Source organism: Hermetia illucens, chromosome 2 (genome assembly GCF_905115235.1).
Source record: "Hermetia illucens chromosome 2, iHerIll2.2.curated.20191125, whole genome shotgun sequence".
NCBI classification, from domain to species: Eukaryota; Metazoa; Arthropoda; class Insecta; order Diptera; family Stratiomyidae; genus Hermetia; species Hermetia illucens.
Genome location: NC_051850.1, coordinates 31,076,252 through 31,095,706, shown reverse-complemented (window position 1 = coordinate 31,095,706; position 19,455 = coordinate 31,076,252). Strand labels below are relative to the sequence as shown.

At 43.9% G+C, this 19,455-nt stretch overlaps 1 protein-coding gene across 5 annotated transcripts in view; it reads left to right on the top strand.

Annotated features, from left to right (window-relative positions):
* Positions 1–19,455, top strand: part of LOC119650294 (echinoderm microtubule-associated protein-like CG42247) — an 82,928-nt gene that overhangs the window by 36,718 nt on the left and 26,755 nt on the right. For 4 of the 5 annotated variants that reach the window (XM_038052926.1, XM_038052930.1, XM_038052929.1 and 1 more), the window contains exon 2: positions 15,408–15,602. In XM_038052926.1, coding sequence (XP_037908854.1) covers positions 15,408–15,602 — 195 coding nt within the window. Of the gene's footprint in view, positions 1–14,707; positions 15,200–15,407; positions 15,603–19,455 lie in introns of those variants that run through there. The other variant, XM_038052927.1, reaches the window with a different exon arrangement.

Sequence of the window (19,455 nt, the reverse complement as noted above, 5' to 3'; positions counted from 1 at the left end):
ACCATGAAACTCCCACTAGGGGGGCCAACCGCAAATAACCGAGCTGTCCTCACATACAACGGGAGTTCACCCGAAGTATGAGAGTCCAGGGGCTTTCTCGGTTCCCATGGTACCAGTATACCCCTGCTAAGGTTTCGTGACCAATTGCCACTTCAGATGAGTCCCCGTGCAGACTCGGGTCTGATCGCCCTAATTAGGCTTTTGGAGCATTCGCCACTGCATCACGGCCAAAGTGAATACAGCGTCTCCCGGTGCCACCACTATGGAGGTTCTCCTCGGCCACTTGGTTTTAGTTTGGCCGACAGGGTTGCCGCCCCGTCTTCCTCACCGCCACCTCTGAGCACCACCACCGCCGCCACCTCTGGCGGATTAAAAAATTCTTGCGTTGAAATCTGGTAGAAATATTCTCGCCATCTATCTGTCGTGGCTTGTTTTCCTTGTCATTAACGCAACATGAGTGTTCGATATCCTGTGTGCATTGATATCGTGTTCTGAAAAATCCAGTTTGTCGTGATGATCTCACCTTCCATAATGTCTAGTTTATGATAAAAATCTTTGTTTGGCTAGCAGGGATGCCTTTTTTTATTTCCTCCCCCATTTTAAATTGGCATATTATCGAGTGGTTTATCGAGGAGAAACTTGTTTTAAAAGCGACTCTTTTCATGGACTTTCAGTTGGACGTCGTCATTTCAAAGCGAAGTATTCCAGTTGATGAAGGCTTGGTAGGTCCACAGACTGCATAGAATATTTTGTGGATCGTGATTTTAATTTAGTTCTGCGATCCTTCGTAGTGATCGCCAATCGCGTTATTGAGACAAGTCGTTCTCTTTTCTCACGAAATCGCCATCATTTCGCAGCGGGTCAGTGCCTTCCTCGCTTTGCTTTTTATTGGTAAAACACCAATCAACAGCCGTAGATGAGGAGCGACAGTTTCATAGCGAACGGATTTGCAATCGATGACGGTGATAAAATGCCGGCGGGGATATGATCGATTTGCGTTTTCCTGTGCCGACTACAAAATGTAGGGAGATGAAACAATTGTTTAATAAACCTTGTACTGGCAAAGTGAAGGTCTGCCCTCATTGTGTGCTTGAAACCCTTTTCCCCCATGGCACCTATGACCGTCTGCCTTTCTACCAACAAAAACATCAAGATCGCCTGCAATGACAATATAGTCATCGGCAGGCACGTTGCAGGTCTTTGTACCAAGTAGTTGCCAGAAGGCATCTTTTTCTGCATCAGTTTTATCAGCCGGTCATAAAATGGTACGATTTCTTTAATACGTAGTAGGAGTAGGACGGTCGACTGCCCGTCGAAAAACTGGACCGAGCCAAGGGTGCGGATGTCATCGCATCGTCGGCATTTCAGCTATATCAGAGATGGCAATGCCGACACCATATTTCGTACGTGGACCACAAAAAGAAGTTTTTTAGACATTTTATGTTTACCGCGTCCGCGTTCTATGCTGTAGTTTTGGCACCACACCCTCGAATTTGTTGTAGGGCCCAAATATAAACGCGCTTCTTCCATAGAGCTCTGGCGAAATCCTCCGTCTTTCCATTGAGGGTACCAATATTTAGCGTGCAGACACATATTTGTTTTGCTTGAACTAATTTACTTACTCCTGGCGCCGTTCATGTGGTAAAAACTTTACTTCATTTTTTGACAGGACCGGGTCCATCCTATCGCGTCGACTAAGGTGAACGTCCTAGAATTTCTCCAAGCGCCTTTCGGAGTGATTAAATTTTCTTTCTAAAGACGTTGAATGCGTTTTCTTGACCGACCTGTCACGGGACCTGTTCCCAAGAGAGATCAGGAGTAATTCCAACTATCTTTATGGTGTAGGTAGTATAAAAGTACTGGTTTGTACTGATTTGCCCCAGTATTCAAAGCAATAAGTGAGAGACCTGTCTATCAGCCCTGCCTCAATTGCCATTTTCCATTTTGGTGCAAATGTCATTTTCCTCGCTAGAAGTAACAATACAAATGGCATTTGGAAACCTAGCTTCAAACAGAACAACAGCTTTTCACCAGCATTGTACCCTACGATGCAACCGACACCAAAATTCAACATCATCGAAAAAAATGCCAACAGCCGCCACGCATCCCTCGTGGTTATACATAATTTACACTGACCATTGCTGAGAGGTTGAAGAGCCAAGGCATCACTTATGTCCCTTGCGTTAGACACTTCATCGCGAAAAGGAGAAACAGGGAACCGGGAGCTGAGTCTGTTACCCGTTTGGTTTGAAGCTTTTTTCGAAATCGAACATCTAAAGATAATGCTATTCTGGATGGATGGCGTATCTCTCAAAACTGCTTTGCAACTTTTATTGCCGATTTCCGCCGAATATTCCTATGAGTTTGTATTTGACTCAGAATTATTATGCAATTATGCAACAACTTCACCCGATATGGAGAGACTAGATTTCCATGATATCGTTTTTTGTAAAATTTAAAAAAACCCGACCTTTCCAAAGGTGGTCTACTTTAATTTCGAGTTGAAAAGCGGAAAATTGATTTTCGAGAGTGAAATTAAATATGCAGTCACTTACTTACAAGAAGCAGCTTTCCTTTTCGCAGATGGACTGGAAATCAATCTTACCTTAAAACTTTTGGTAACACATTGGAACGCGGATTATGTTACCTATCTGCTGCCATTTTATCTTAGTCATTCATCGGTATTTGTCTTCCCCTCAGGGCACTAACAATGAGATAAAACTTAAAGCACATGGAATACGTAAAACTTGGCATTGAAATTAAAAGTTTATAGGAAGAGAAAAGGTCAAAACCGCTCCCTTACCAAATGATTTCACAGGTGCGGTTTGGTAACTTAAATTAAATTCCAATATCCTTGTAAATTCTAACCAACTTAATTTCCATACTCAAATGTACGCTTACCCTCCCACATTTATCCCTGATCGAAAATGCATTAGTCAAGGTAATTTACCGAATTGTTAACACCTACATGTCCCGACCGCCCCTAATGTTCTCATAAAACCATTTACCTTCATTATCCTCTTTTCGTGGCTATGTATGATAATGTCCTTAAAAAATTCCGTCCAATAGACAACCGACCCTCAATAATGACGAATAAAATCGACCTCGCCTGACCGGAAGGAGGAGCGCTACCTCGTATGTAGGTACGTGCACACATAACATCCTTCCTTGATTGCGGCCACCTGCCCACAGTGCTCCATTATCATTAATGACAGCAACCACACCTTCTGCATATGTACACGTAATAATTCCCTATCTCTCATTGACCATTCGGCATTTTCTTACAAAGTAAAAAGTCCGCGTGGTAAAACTCCAGTGGAGACCAACATGAAGTTGCAATTGAACACTCTCACTGATTGAGGAAAGTCGACCTGTTCGAAGGACTTTCGGCGCTTTCTTGCCTGCCACCAAACTTTCCCATGGCAGGCGAAGTAGAGTGACTGCAGACCAATCGAGTGGTGATAAAAGGGGTGCAGGATGTTCGCGTGACCGTACAAGGACGTACAATATGTATGTATGCTGAAATATCCAAGAAAAAGGGAAATTGGCTTTGCTTTAAACCCTCACGAGGACATTGTTGAGACGTACACGTGGCTAGTGGCTAGCCGGCTGACAAAATCACCTTTAAAAAATTGCCAGGAGAAAATGAGCAGCAAGACTTGCTTTAATGTATATATCGCGGATGTGTAGATGTATGTATGCATGTTTTTCCACTGAGAGTTATATCTTTGTACAATGCCTGCATAAAATATGACTCCAGCAATTTGTAAACGAGTTGGAGACATGTTGCAAATTGTTTGTGATATAATCGATTTGCTTATTATTGATGAAAAATCGACAATACATTTTGCATTCAACAACCAAATAGATACTCGCGAAACTTATCTTTTCTTTCAGATATAATATATGCAAAAATTGTGACGAAGGGTAGCTTAAGGGTTGATGTCCTTTAAACTGTCTTCAATGGAGGACGCGGAAAGTTCCTTGGACTACGCCGTCTTTCCCCAAATATCTCTTCTACATTAACAACATCTGCTCCCTGATGATGACCTTTGGCCAAATGTCCCTGATTTTAGGGAAGGAGGATGGGAGATCCAGGAGCATCGAACTGATGATACACAAAAAAAATTTTTTTTTGTTAAGGATGTTGGGAGTCCTGAGTCCGCACCTACTTGAAAATGGACCGCACCACTTGGGAAGCAACTTACTTCCGCTCTTGTGGTCCACGGACTTCTCTTTTTTGGGTCAAACACCCAAGTTTTTCAAAAAAGTTGACTAATGATTTCCTCCAGAGCAAAGGCAACTCACCAGACACTGCCTCACATCTGCCCTGGGAGCAGCGTGACCGAAAGTAGAGACAGCTATGTTTTTCAGTCTGACCGGCAATTACCACTCTTCTCACTTGTACCGGCGTATGGTGTTACCAAATTGATGTCGCTGGATGCGTTACGGGTTTGTCAAAAATCTGAAAATATGGCTGCCTGTACGCCAACGTCAAATTTAGGCTGCCCCGCGTAAATGTCCTCTCTGTGCTGCTACATAGGGTAGTAAAGGAAGGGTAACTATCACCCATACTCGGATGCTGCAAACATTCAGCAACCCGTATCAATTCCGTCCTATTGGAGTACTCTGGTCTTCGCCAAAGGAGCACCTGAACTGAATCAAAATAATAATTCCGAATGGGCACAACGCTAACTATATGGCCTACCGGCGTATAGATTTAATTTCGAAATCAAGTACTCTCAATCGTGCACTCCATGATCGAGGTTCAAGTTGGACTAGAGACCAATCCTGCAAGAAGTGACACTGAATATGATAGCTCTACTTCACTCGAAAACTGAAAAATGATATGGTCTCATATTTCTTAAGGGCTATATCATTAGGCGCTGTACTAACTGCGCGTGAAAATTCGCAGGACATAAATAACGTTAAACCAGCCTCAAGGCTTTCTAGTCACACCTCATGGAATACCAGTTCGCAAAAAAATTCTGTATTCCGTGAATCGATTCAATCTAATGGGTAAAGCTAGTAGCTGAGAAGACTGCTTTCTCCCGAGGTATGGATGGAGATTTCACTAGCAAACTATTTCTGAATTTGCCAATCATTGACCAAGTTTACGCATATTATTTTCTGGAGTAGGGAGGTGAGAAGCATTTATCAGTAGAGTGTTGGACTGTTGTTCTTAGGTAGACTCCCTGCCCAAAGACTTTCCTCCTGCTAGGAAGCTAACCTTGAACCGTTTGACACATTACATACGTCTAGTCCGCCTCTTCTATCCATCTCCATCTTTTGCCCTTTGAAAATTCCTTGTGCGCAAGTGTCACATCCGTTTTTGCAGCATAGCATCGATCAAGGCATCCGCAACTAATTGGTACCCTCCAGGCATAAAAGTTTTGGCCCCTCCTGCAAATAAAGTTGAACATCCGTGAGTTCTCAATTTTGGCTAGTTATAGTAGTATCGAAAATACACGTTCCTACTGAGTAGCTAGGTTAGGTAATAATCAGTCTCAGGCACGTTCAGCTAATCCGTGGTCACATGGGTTGTGCGATTCATCTATCTCCCAATTTGTTCTCCCAAGATTGCTTTGCTTTCAAGCATTTCCTTATATTTTTTTTTTTCGCGCCGCAGAACGATCAGAATTACTCTTGGTATCACCATACCGCTCGCTCCGAAACAGTGAGGTAAGCGGACGCTTTTGCAAGGCTTCGCTAGTCGATTGCGGGCCAAGTACGTATTAAGGACAGAAGCCCTCACTTCATAATTGTAAGTCGTCCTGCTCTAAACGGTTACAGTTTTGACCGAAATTATCCCACTGGCGGAATTGTGAAAGTCAGTGTTTGCATTTTCCTGGGTGTGCCGCTCGATCCCGACGCTTATTTGTCGTTGGTCAATCATCATCATCAACGGCCCAACAACCGGTATCCGGTCTAGGTCTGCCTTAGTAAAAAACTCCAGACATTCCAGTGCGCCGAGGTCCACCAATTCGATATCTCTAAAAGCTGTCTTTCGTCCTGATCTAATCTATCGCTCCATCTCAGGCAGGGTCTGCCTCGTCTTCTTCTTTTTCCATAGATATTGTCCTTATAGACTTTCCAGGTTAGATCATGATGCTATACGGACTAAGTAATCCGGCCGAAATCGTCCATCCTCATGTAGGGAGTCAAAAATTCTTCGGAGGATTCTTCCCTCGAACCGCCGAAAAGTTCGCAATTTATCTTGGTAACAACCCAGCTCTGTGAGGAATACATAAGGACTGGCAAGATCATAGTCTTGTACAGTAAGAGCTTTGACGCTATGGTGAGACGTTTTGAGCGAAACAGTTTTTGTAAGCCGAAATAGGCACTGTTGGCTGCGTCATAGCTGTTATCGATTTCATTTTCAATGACCTCATAGTTCTAGCCTCCTATCTTTATGTATCTTCGATAAATGTTCTTGAATTTGGAGAACGAGAGAAGGGCCGTGGTTTTCATTTTCACTGACCATCGTACTTTCCTTACTGTAAGGATGCGACCGAGTTTACATAGCTCAACAGCGCATTAGTAGCGCTGAATATGCTTTCGCTGTTTTGTCTGGAATGTGGAAATATCGTTATCTATTGCGGAGAAAAATTCCATGGATACGGATTTCACTACCATAACGGTTTTTAAATTAGCCTGTAGTTGGCCGATTTTAGTCATCCAGAGCGTTGGACCTCTGATCTAAGTTGATCAGCGTGCACCTATTCAATTTAAAGCACACAACTCTTGGTTTAAGAAGCTCCAGGTACCCTGCCCTCTGCCATGTGCTCAGAGCTGCAAGCTTCTCCTCTGCAAGCTGCTTCCATATTTTTCTCATTTTTTCTGATGAAGACTCCACAGCGTATAGAATAATCGGAATTACACCTGTAGAGTGAAGCAGGCGAACACTACCCGCAGAGAAAAACCAACTGAACTGCGCTCATTAGTAAACGACCCTCACTGGACATCGTACCTCAAAAACAAAGATTATTATTCGGCTAATGGCAAATATTCTGGCTGTAGCTTTGTCCGTGTCAAAGAAGCTCTTCATCGAGCCTGTCAGTACACCAAGGTATTTGACGGCCGACTTAAATTCGATTGTAGCAATATTACTGTAGCATTTTTGTACCTGTCCAATCCCAATTCGTAACCCATCCTGAGTCGAGGGAGACCGTCCCATGAGGAATTCCAAATATCTGGATTTCGCAGAGATGGTAACGCGTCTCAAGTAATCTTCCGATATCCGCAAAGGTTGTCTTAGTCGAATGTTACAAAGGAAACCACGGATTGAAAGCGGCTGTGCGTTTCAACTAAATTGAGAGTTTTGACCATGTGGGAGACGTTTAGCTCGGAACAGTTTTTGTAAGCTGAAATAGACTCTGTTGGCTGCCAATAATCGTCGACCCTCTATAGGAGAAATTATCAACGGTCGTAAAGTTGTAGTCTCCTACATTTATTGTTCTTATTTAACCAGTGCGATTTGATGTTGTTACTTCAGATTTCTCTCTTTGTCTTGACCGGATGAACATCATGGTGTAGATGGCTTCGTCCTGTCGATTTGTTGGTAAAACTTCCGCGTCAGGTGTGGTTGCTCCCTGTACTTTTCGAGTTCACTGATTTGTTGGTTCTCTCACGTTTCCTTTTTCCGTCTGTGAAGTCGCTTCTCCACTCGATGAAGTTCATGACAGGTCTCTACGCGTGCCAGCGTTTTTTAAGGGTGCAGCATTACCCCGTATGCAGCGTTCCGTTGATAGTTTATATTTGTCGTTGCATTGGAGCCAAGTATAGTGCCCGTATCAATGGTAGCGTTCCTCATGTGGTTGGGAAGATGCTGTCGATGCTTCATCTTAACGAACCTTAGGTGTTACGGAGGGCTTCAGTGTTCCCTCTCACCTGGTTGTCAAAGGGATATGGGCGGTGTTGTTATTCGAGCCTGGCTGAGAATTAGCGGTGTTCGATCAGCACGTGGCTAATTTGGTTGAAAGTGGTCCCATCTGGAGAGGCCTACGTTTGTTTGTGGACTGCTTGCCGCGCAAAACTGGTACTTCCGGCTACCATTTCTAAATTAATAATACGCAGTTCGTTATCGTTGATGCGCTTACATTGGAAGCTATGGACGCTAACGTACCGCATCGATACATGTTCCGTCCCTACTTGGCTGTTAAAATCTCAAAATTTGATTTTGATATCATACCTGGGACAGGCTTCGAGGGTTCTCTGCACTCTCCTCTATAGGAGCATGAACGTTAATATTTCTAAATTTGCCTTGCAATAGTAGAGTGCCCAGTGTTTCACCTATGTTCTCAAAGCTAATAACAGCAGGTCTCATTTCTGGCTGACTAAAAACCTACTCCGAGCACATGGTTTTCTGGATAGCCACTATAATAGCAGGTGGGCTGGAGTTCATAGGCTAACACAGATGGCGTTACTAGTATTAAATCCATATGATTTTTAGTTAACCCTAACCTTCAAAAGACACGTGTACAAATTTGATAGTTGTCAGACTATTGGTTTGTAGGGTAGCGTATAGCGGAGGTGTAAGCACCATTCTTCCAACAGATTCCAAACAAAACCAATATAACCATCAACATTACAACCTTGCAACCGTTGTCCCAGCAGATAATGAATTTATATTATTGAATACTTTAAGTTATTATGTTTCTGTAAAGTCTTTTGTTAAGGTAAAAAATAACGGCAGCCTGCAAAAGTCGGCACTACCTCTTTCTGTCAGCATGAAGAAAGAGAGAACGCCGCAAGAGACGGTGCAGGACCGTTTTCTTCTCCTCCGCTCATTTCTTTGTTGCTCCAACTCCGCTCATTCCACTTGCGCGTTTTCTCTCTTGGGTTGTGTGTTTCTGCGAAAGGCTACCCTCGGTAACTAACCGCTCTCCCCTTCCCACACCGGCGTTTCGGCATAGGAGCCCGGCAGCATGGTTCCTCCAACTCGAGGCCAAATTCACTTTGGCCGGCGTCATAGCGGAGGCCGTATGTTTTAATTACACATTGGTCGGGCTGAACGGGAGGGCAATTGATTCTATCTCCGACGTCCTCGAGGACTGCTCTTTTTGGCAATTAAAGGAGGAACTCATAAGACGCCTGCCGCTAAGTGGGACGGCTAAAATTAACCGCTTACTGACAGAGCTAACGTTAGGTGACCGTGCGCGAAGCCAACTGGTGCATGAAATGAAACAGCTGGATGTTGACAAAGTCGGTACTGAGCTGCTACATGATAATCCAAGCCAGGTGGCTCAGCAGTAGCAGATGGTGGCAGCCTTTTCTACGGTTTATGTGAAACTTAAATCCCTGCAATGCCCATCTAGCTAAAGAGTGATCCGTAGTCAATCACAACGTTAAACTTGGTACCTTCAACATATAATCGACCCTTCTTAACTATATTTGTTGTTAGTGGTCGAAGGATAGTACTGATCTCAGGACTAAATGTGGATTGGTACCTACGATAGAGCATAAAATTTGTAAAAGCCTGCTGATCTAACACCAATAATAATGATAATAATCGTTGGCGTAACAATCCAATTGGATCAAGACAAGTGTGAAGTGGGTTAGAGTACTTCATTCAAGGCCGTAACGGTACACTGCAGTACATTGCAGGAGGCAATATGGTCAGTATTGCACTGATTTGACTAAAGTACTCATTCACATCTGAGTCGACTGGTATCTGACGTCAAACTATGATACAAATCCCACTGCCACCTGTGAGAGTTGAACCGCCACCTTCTGTACGGTAGCCTTGTGTTCTAACCAACCCAACTATTCGGACACTGGGAGCTCCTCCTCGACGAAAATGTCCAGACGAAGAAGGATGAAGGCGAGTATCCTCCGCCTAAAAATGGGACAAATTGTATCAACTGGTGCTCCAGGGGGTAGGGCTGATAACAGTACACAGAAAACCGACCACGAAAAGAACCTCGGACAGGCTTGACTATACAATGACGAAACCGACAACAAAAATGGAATAATGGTTTGCGTATAGAACGTGGGTTCCCCGTACAGAGATGAAGCTGATAAGCAGCTAGCCGATACCCTGTCCCAATATAGGGCTGATGTAACAGCGTTGCAAGAGATGCGATGGACAGGGACCGGTTTCCTGGAGAAGAGCCACTACACCATATATTATAGCGGCCATCCAGTAAACCATGTGCTCGGAGTAGGTTTTTTAGTCAACCAAAAAATGGAACCTGCTGTTATCGGCTTGAAAACATAAGCGAACGGCTGCACTTGCGAGGCAAATTTAGAAATACAATTCTCATTAACGCTCACGCTCAACAGATATCAAAATCATACGGAAGGATTTTAGCAGCGAAGTAGGAATGGAGCCCGTATTCAGGCGAAACACTGGCTCGCATAGCATAAGGATACTAACGATAACGGACTGCGTATTATTCAATTACCAGTGTCACATGAAGTGGTTGTTAGAAGTACCTGGTTTGCCCGGAAAGAAGTCCACAAATAAACGTGGGCAGAGAGAGAGAAGGGAGAGTTGGTTGAAGGAGACCTCATCCTTTGCTGTCCATGGGATGAATTTTTCAAAATCAGCCCAACATTTGAAGTTTTCTCGGTTTTTAACGTTTTGAAGTTTCAGATATCAACTCAAGAAGTGTTATTCCGGTTCCTACAAGAAATTCCATGTTCATGGGTGTGTATGAAGCGGGCGAGAGCAAATCCTTTATCCCGTCCAGATGAAGCTCTGTGTCATAAGGCGTACCGTCACCTCGACACTCGGATGTGTTTTGTTATGGAGTAAGTTGAAACCTATTTTGCAGAGTGTGACGGGAATATATGTCGTCCTGGGTATATGAGAGGGCGATGGTCCGTGTAGACTGAAAGGACAGCGTAAACAGCGAGTGGGTCGCGGTCATACGCGCCCCATTGCCTCTCGGTGTCTGATAGCTTCTTGGAAAAGAAACCTAATGGTTTCCAGGTGACCGGAGGAAACTCCTGTTCAAGCGCCGCACCAATGGCCATGTTGGAAGCGTCTGTCTTCATATATAGCGAGCTCTGTTTTGCTTCTATGGAATGCTGTCTCTGCCCCATTGTCCACATTAAACGAGCCTTCTTAAGCTTGGCTGGAAGTCCTTTTAACAGGTCATCGAGTGGAGCCGTTATTTCCGCCGCCTTGGGAATGCAGTGGCGATAGAAATTGAACATGCCGAGGAAACGGCGAAGCTCGGGGCTGTTTTAGGCTTCGGGAAACTCTCGACAGCCTGCATCTTGTGGGCCGGGTGTTTGATTCCCTCTTCGGAAACGGTGTAGCCGAGGTATCAGAAGGTTGCGTGTTCAAATCATGTCGGGGTCACCACTTTGGATAGCCAATTACGGGTGAACCGTTATCCTCCTGACTCGAGTCCTTTTCTCTTAAAAAAGAAACGCGGTCGTTTACCGTAAAACGAAGAAAAACAATAATTTATTTCTAACAAGTCTTGAATGGAATCTGCCAGTCCTAAAATGGCTAGAATTTCGCACGTGCTCTTCGGTGGTCGAACTCACACTGGTCCGTGCTGCGTCGGTTTTGTTGGGAGTGCGGTGGCGATGTAACGTTGTTCTGTCGCAAGGCGTGACCGGTCTGATGATCTGAATGAGGTGTCGCAAACTTTCTACGAACGATTGTGGATTGACGAGGATGTGATTTTGCGTTGCAAAGAAGTCGCCAGGTACTCTGAGTGTGGTACCGAAGAGCATTTTGGTTGGGGGTGCTTGTAAATCCTCCTTGAACGCCGTTCGGAACCCGAAGAGAACCGTTGGCAGTAGCACTGGCCACGGCACATCTGGATTACACATTAGAGCCGCTTTTAGCGTGGATTGGAACCTCTCTACCATGCCGTTCGATTGCGGGTGGTAAGAAGTCGTTCGTATTCGAATAGCGCCCAGGAGTTTGGCCAGCTCAGTGAACAACGACGATTCAAATGGTTCGCCCTGGTCTGAAGTAAAAGTCCGTAGCGAACCAAAGTTGTTGGTTGGATTTCGGGATATCCGTTGGCCTCCTCGAAAATCGATTGATTATATTGATACCCCTGCACCAATGGAAGTTTAATGAGGTTTACTTGGTCGAACCGGGCGTCTGGCCCGATAAACTTTCCAAGGGCCGAATGATTATGGTAATGTACTTTGGGGCGTTGACAGGCGTTGGCATTGCTGTGACCATCGTGTGACGCCCTTTTTGATCCCCTCCCAGATGAATCTTTGTGTCATAAGGCGTACCATCGCCTTGACACTCGGATGTGTTTTGTTGTGGAGAAGGTCGAAAGCTATTTTGCGGAGTGTGGCGCGAAAATATGCCCTGATACTTCCCGTTGACGTGTCACTCATAATGCAGTGGCCGTCAATGATTAACGGCTGAAGGTCTATGGACGTAAAGCTCGAAAAGTGAGGCGTTTTCTCATCGTCTACCTGTGCTCTAGCAAATTTCTGGGGGCTGATTATTGACGGCATGGCGACGGCGCAAGTGCACGAAAGAGCGTCAGGAACGATGCTGTCCTCTCCCTTGATGTAACGCAGTGTGGCTTGGGGTTGCAAAATGAAGTAAAACTGGCGAGCTTGGCGTGGCGAAGCCTTGCCTGAGCGCTGTTGTGCTGCGTATATGAGAGGGCGATGGTAAAAGTGGGCGGCGGTAAAAGTGTGCAGCGTAAACGGCGAGTAGCTTGCGATCGTATGCGCTGTATCGCCTCTCGGTGGATAACTTCCTGGAAAAAAACCTAATATTTTCCAGGTGCCCGGAGAAAACTCCGGTTCAAGCGCCACACCGATGGCCGTGTTGGAAGCGTCTGTCTTCAATGTCAAGGGAGCATTTGGTACCAGGAAAGAGGTCGTGACGGCTGTAGCGAGCGCGGTTTTGCTTCATGAAATGTCTCTGCCTCCATTGTCTACATTAAACGAGCCTTCTTGAGCTTACTACTCCTAAAAGGACTTCCTTTAACAGGCCATTGATTGGAGCCGTAATTTTTGCCGCTTTAGGAATGCAGCGGTGATAGAAATTGAACATGCCGAGGAAACGGCGAAGCTCGGGGCTGTTTCAGGCTTCGGGAAACCCTCGAGAGCCTGGATCTTGTGGGCCGGGGGTTTAATTCCCTCTTCGGAAACGGTGTATCAGAAGGTTGCGTATTCAAATCACATCGGGGTCACCACTTTGGGTAGCCAATTACGGGTAAGGCGTTATACTGGCTCGAGTCCTTCACGTGAATTAAGGTCAGTCGGAATGCCCACAATGCTCCCGCAAGTCTTCCTGCTTTTTGACAGGATAAACTTCGCAGTAAGTTTATTTAGTTTGGACAGGAAAAATCTGGTGTATTTGGCAGCAATGAAGTTCTGCCAGCTGGCTTTATGGGAAGCTTGTTCCCTATTTTTGATAGCAGCATTAGCCAATGCCACTGACGCCCCAATTGCTGGTTCCGGTCCGGGTGTGGCGGAAATTTAACCCTCTTTTGCTAAAGCATCCGAGATTTCATTTCCCTACACCACATTCTACATATTCGTGGGACTAAAGCGACTCTTTTCGTTTCCTTTCTCCATTGGGTCAAATTTTGACTCTGTTCCTAATTCCTTCCCTTTATATCAAGTGCCCTCACATTCCTGTGGACAAAATCTCTTGTCATTATACAGCGGTTTTTTTTTTCAATGAATAAATAGTTGCTCCTGTTACTACTTCCTCAGATATCAAACGAGTCCAGCTCCCAACTCTCTTAGATATTGTAATAGTCGTTAGTCATGCAAATCTGCTCTCTGCACTCAACCCAGTTGAGGCAACTTAGATGGATTGATTGTCACTTTGTCAGTCCTTTTTAGTCATATCTTCGGAAGCAGCGAATAGCTGTCTTGTTATAAAGAAAAGTGCAAGGAAAATGTTTTCAACAAACTTTATTAAAAATTGTCCCAGGATAAAAACGTTTACATTATTGAATTCCTTAGCAAGAACCTTCACGATGGAGCCGAAACTATTCGCTTACTTTCGAACTGCACTCTACCCCCCACAAAGGAGACATATTCTTACGTGTTTCTTACAATGACCATGCCTCAAGGTTTCTGGCCATACCCAGTACAATGGATTTGAATTAGACCGACAAGTGTTAGTCGAATATACCGACGGGGGTTGCCGCAGACTCTAGACACAAACGAACCCCTTGTGTGACTTCAGCTCTAATTTACATTAGCCCCAATGAAAGTACTCCTAAGAACAAGTACACGTTGTAAGGAGCAGGAATGGTGAATTTCCTTTGGACTTCGCTGGGTGGTCGACATATTCCTCTATTGTTGGGCGGACTGACGTTCCATGGCGATTGTTGCGGTTACAGTACGTCGACTGAGGGTGGTTACGGTCGTATGTCGTGTGTACAAGTGCTAAGAGGCAACAAATTCGTCGTCCTTTTTTCAACGGAATGCCACTTAATTCGAGCTTTTTGGAACACTACAGAGCTCGAGGGTGGATACGGTCAAGGGGGCTATGGTCTGCTGATAGAAAGTAGGAAGAAGTGGGCTAACGTTGTTTGCTTGGCTTTCGCTAACAACCAACCGTAAGGAATTCTCATGTGTAACGTGTACAGCACAATCGTTTGATTTGCTCGACATGCCACCGTACAATATGTAGGAAGTAATCACCCACCTCCGTGTAAGTGGACCTTCCAGACCCCTACCTAGGATTACACGTTTAACGTGTCTTAAATACATTCTTAATAGGTATTTAGACGGTTTTGCGAAAAGTTGTGAAAGTGAAAACTTTATTTGTCAGTCATAATAAAGCGCTGAGCGCTTTCGGAATACGGTAACCACCATCGCGGTTGAGTTGATACCACGGAGCGGTAACTTGCGGATTATGAGCGAACTATCCTGTGAAGTAAAGGATCAGCATTGTCTTCGTGTGAATGATAGCGGACTCCTTTGAACATGTAAAAGGTTACAAAGTGCAACTCACTGATAAGTTATTGTGTTTTTATGCAAGTGAACGGATCGAAGTCTAGAACTAGAGGAATAACTCGACCCAGTTATTGTAGTCATAAATTGAGAACGTCCTTCCTATTCTTTGTGTTATTCACGATTGTAGATACGGCCTGCATCTTTGTTGTTCTATTGTGTAAGCTCGTCGGGAATTTTGCGGTTTTCGTCACTCAAAACGAATAGAGATACTTTTCTGTAAATGTTTGAAAGCGAGGAAGATTCCCCGTTTTTAGTGTTGGCATCGCCGGTTCGGAATTGGGTATGGTAATCCAAAGTTCAATATAGATTGTTAGTTCACAGTTCTTTTGCAGCCAATTTTATAGCCACTGTACCTGTTAACAGTGTTGTTTTACCACCCTCTTTGCACTAACCTATCAAATTTAGGATAAGTTCGGTATCTTTAGGCTTTCGGCTTCTCTATTTTCTACTTCTCCCAATAACTATCTTGTCTCTAACTGTCATTTCAGCCTGCCAGCTACGGAAAGAAGAACGGTATGTGGTATACATCACCTGGAAATCAGGGATGGGGTTCTAAACAATTGAGTCGCAAGCCATCGATTATGGAAGCTGATCTAGGAACATTGTCTACTACATCTGGATCAATAAAGCGCAGCGCCGGTAGAGTCATAAGGATTATCAATAATTTAGATCATACTATACAGGTAGGTAGCCATCCATTTACCAAACTATTATCAAATAAATATGAAGATAAAATACTAAGTACGTCGGTAAAACATGTTCAGGATCGAATTTTTAACACCATTTTGGCCTTAGAAATTTGGCAATGTAAATGAGAGGTGACCTTGACTATATGTACTCCTTATAAAGTGTATAATAATTAGCTTTCGAAACTCGACATAAATATGCATATCTATATCTCCACACCAAATATCTACACCGTTTAAAATGCTAGTTGCCAATTCATGCCTCCAGTAAACGCTGCTACAACCAGTATGCTTGTTCAACAGCCTTAGTAGTAGCTACCCCATACCTTGATCCCTTATATAAGCATCTTTAATATGGCCAGATACGTACTGACCAGGATTCCTAGTAAATTTTCCATAGGTGAATTCGTGTGTACTTAATTGTATGTCACCCAAAGCTCCACTACACATCTGATACCACATTGAAAAATAATAATTCCACCATATGTGAGACTTCCCCATACATATTTATGGGCTCCTCGTCGTTGCAGCCACTGTGTACAGGAAACAATGGACAGCAGTAGCATGACGAACTCCTAAACTCCCCCATTATATTCCTCTTGTTCTTTTGAGCAACGTGAATGTCTGATAACATTTTGCGAAATCATGATTAACGGAACTCGCCAGGCAGAAGGCATGAAACTAGAGCATGGATCGCAGGACTCAATGTCCTTGCCATTGCTTCCTAAAACAATTCAGCTTCTAACGACCTCGCAATAGTATACATATGTGTGTGTGTTATCTTAATATTTTCTTTTTCGCAAAATGAAAATCTAACATCGAGAAAAATCCATATATTAGGCCACGTGGATGGGCGAAGAAAGGAACTGTTTACGGCACATATTTGAATCAGAAAAGGATGGAATAGTGAAACAAGGACACACTCGTATTTCAGCTGCTTGGCGTCTACATATTCGCTTGAACGTAAATCAACCAAATCCACTTCATTCATGCATTTGACTGTGATTATTTAGTTCAACTTGGCTGACTGTTCGACCGTTGAGTGGCGGCTTTTAACCCTTCTTAATTGAGCGAAAGGAAACAATCTCAGTCGTAACAGGATTATTATAATTAGGATCCGGTAGTGAAGGACACAATTTTTATTCGACACTAGGATTAGGTAATAAAAGCGTTTGCAGAGGAGGAAATGTTGCTTGGCATCCTGTAATACAGCACGCAAAGCATTGAACGTAGGCAGTTGAAATCCGCTGGCCCCATTCTTGATTGAGACTACTGATTGCCGTATTATCCTTGGGATATACATATTTAATAATGGATTTAATATGCTAGATTTGCGGGATGATAAAATGCTTAGCAGCGAACTAACGTAATTTATATAAATTCTTTCGGAATACGAATAAGTATAGGCCTCAAAAGGCTGTTTGGAGACATGTAAACACTGGAGTGCCAAACATTTTAGAAAAATATTACTGCTCTTGGCGTTCAAACTGAAAGGCGCGAAAGAGGATTTCACCCATTGGCCGACGTCCTTCCCAAACTGCCCCCTTAAGACCGAAACTTAACTGTTAATTTATGAGGCTGACTTGCCTCTAAGGCGCCATGAATGAAGCTCTCTAATAATCAGGGAAAGTTACACCCCTTCCTAAAAGGGCTAGTATGTCCTTTAATAGTTATATATCACGACCACAAATTTTAGGATGTTGCCTACTTCCAAACGATTAATATATAGGGAGGCTTCATTACTCTGCCCACAGAATCTGCACCAACTGTCAGCAGATAACCCTAGGAACTATAGGTGGTAGTTCAGCATGTAATGATCCATGCGTATTCCCACTTTCATCCTTAGACTTTTCTTCTTGAGACTTAGACAATCGTACAAGCGTTTGGATTCACATCCTCCCACAAGCATCCTCGACTGTACCATTCCTGGCAAGTTCGCTCAGTGTAGTCAGTCAGCTGCCTTCCTTCATTCCTTAGTGCCATGGCCATGAACTCCTCCCCCTTCCGGTGTAGATCTATATAGCTCCTCCGTTGTATATTGCCTTTTAACCGATAATGGCCCGGAACTCGGAATATCTAGACCTAATTGTGTGCGCCAAACGTCTTCCATTAACTAAGGCATCCCAGCGCCAGTTTTCTAGCCAATCTAAATGGATCTAAGTGCCTTGATAGCTTCTAGCTGTCAGTCAGAATCGCAGTATTATGCTTCAAATAGTTCGTTTGTATATATAGGGAGGCGCATTTATTTCAGCCGTTTTTCACCTGAAATATACTAGTGTGCCTACCCATCTACTGTGAAATATCCATCATCAATTCATCATCAATTTCTTATCGAAATGAAAATCTTTGTTATGCTATCTCTTGGCATCCGGTCAATCTTCTTTCGATCTAAAAGGCTTGCCATTTGATTGATACCCTTTGCTCATCTGTTATGTCCCTTTTTCTCCTACTTATCTGCGTTCTTACCCAACTTGGTTCACTACGGGGATCCTTAATATGATAACATCCGCCTGAAATAGGGCTTCAGAAGAAGTTTCGAGCTCCTAAGAATGAGGTTTTCCTCATTTCAAAGCTCTAGCCTCCTTTGTCTAGTCCCTGATTAAAAAAGCGCATAAAAGATAGTTGTTTAATGTCAAGGCCGTCATTGCTGTAACTCCGTCTAACCTTCTCTTTGCTCCATTCCATCAGCAAAACTGACTTAACTGCTCTGTTCTTACTTATCTTCTGTGTTTATTCCACAATGCCCTCTACGTCTCTTCTCGATGTAGATTGCTCCGAACCTCTGATCATTCCTCTCCTTACGCCTTCCTTAGTTGAGTTCCTTGTTGGTAATCTTGACACCAATGTTGGACCTAGCAAGCCCATCGGGGCTTCCTAATTTCATCTTTGGAAAAGGCCTTTATCATCCCTATCCTCAACAGCGGAGAACCCTCTTTAGCAGTGAACTGCCGTCCCATTTCTCTTGTCTCCTCTTGCTCTAAAACCCTCGAGAGATGCGTGAACAACTGGCTGATCACGCACTACGTCACTTCATTGTCAAGGAACGGCAGGGTTTCAAAGCTTCCGTTTTCAAACCTTCCGGCTTTTACCAACTTCGATGCTAAACGCTTTAATTCACGACTAAAGTATATGCCATTTATACTAATTTCTTCAAAGCCTTTGATACTGTTGACCATCACATTCTTCTTCCTAAATTCTCTCTACTCAACTTAGCCCTCAGTCACATCTTGGCTATCCTTCTACTCCTTATACCACTGCACTGTACTCCCTTCCAGACAAACTTTAATATTTTGGTCAGTTGGTGCAAATGCAACTGGATGTGCTATTCACCTAAACCCTCCGCAACATCCTTTTCCAACTCTCTTGGTGGCTAACCCCTTCCCCTACTGACTTCCTTCCGTGACTAGAGTGTAATATTCGACGACAAACTTCGTTTCAATTCCCACTTCATTGACATCATCAATCGAGCTTCCAAAATGTCTAGTTTTCTATTACGTTCCTGCTTCAATTTAACTTCAACCCAGTTCTCCTTAACGCTTTTCAAATCGATTGTCAGAAGCATCCTGCAATATTGCTGTGCAATCTGGTAAGAAATAGTTCAAGGCTATTGTGAGTCTAGGAATCGCACAACCGTCGTCTATGTAGTAGCTGGACAGCGCCGATGCAATGGCACCGAAAAAGGACGGAACATGCGAGTAATCTTGATTTCGTCTATGCGGGTATTGACGATATCCCACTTGCGTCGAAAGATGAAAAACAACACCTTGAACACCTCAAGATGGTCTACGCCCTCCTCCAGAAATTCAGCGTCATCATGCTTTTCCTTGTTTACATCATCTCGAGTGCAAGC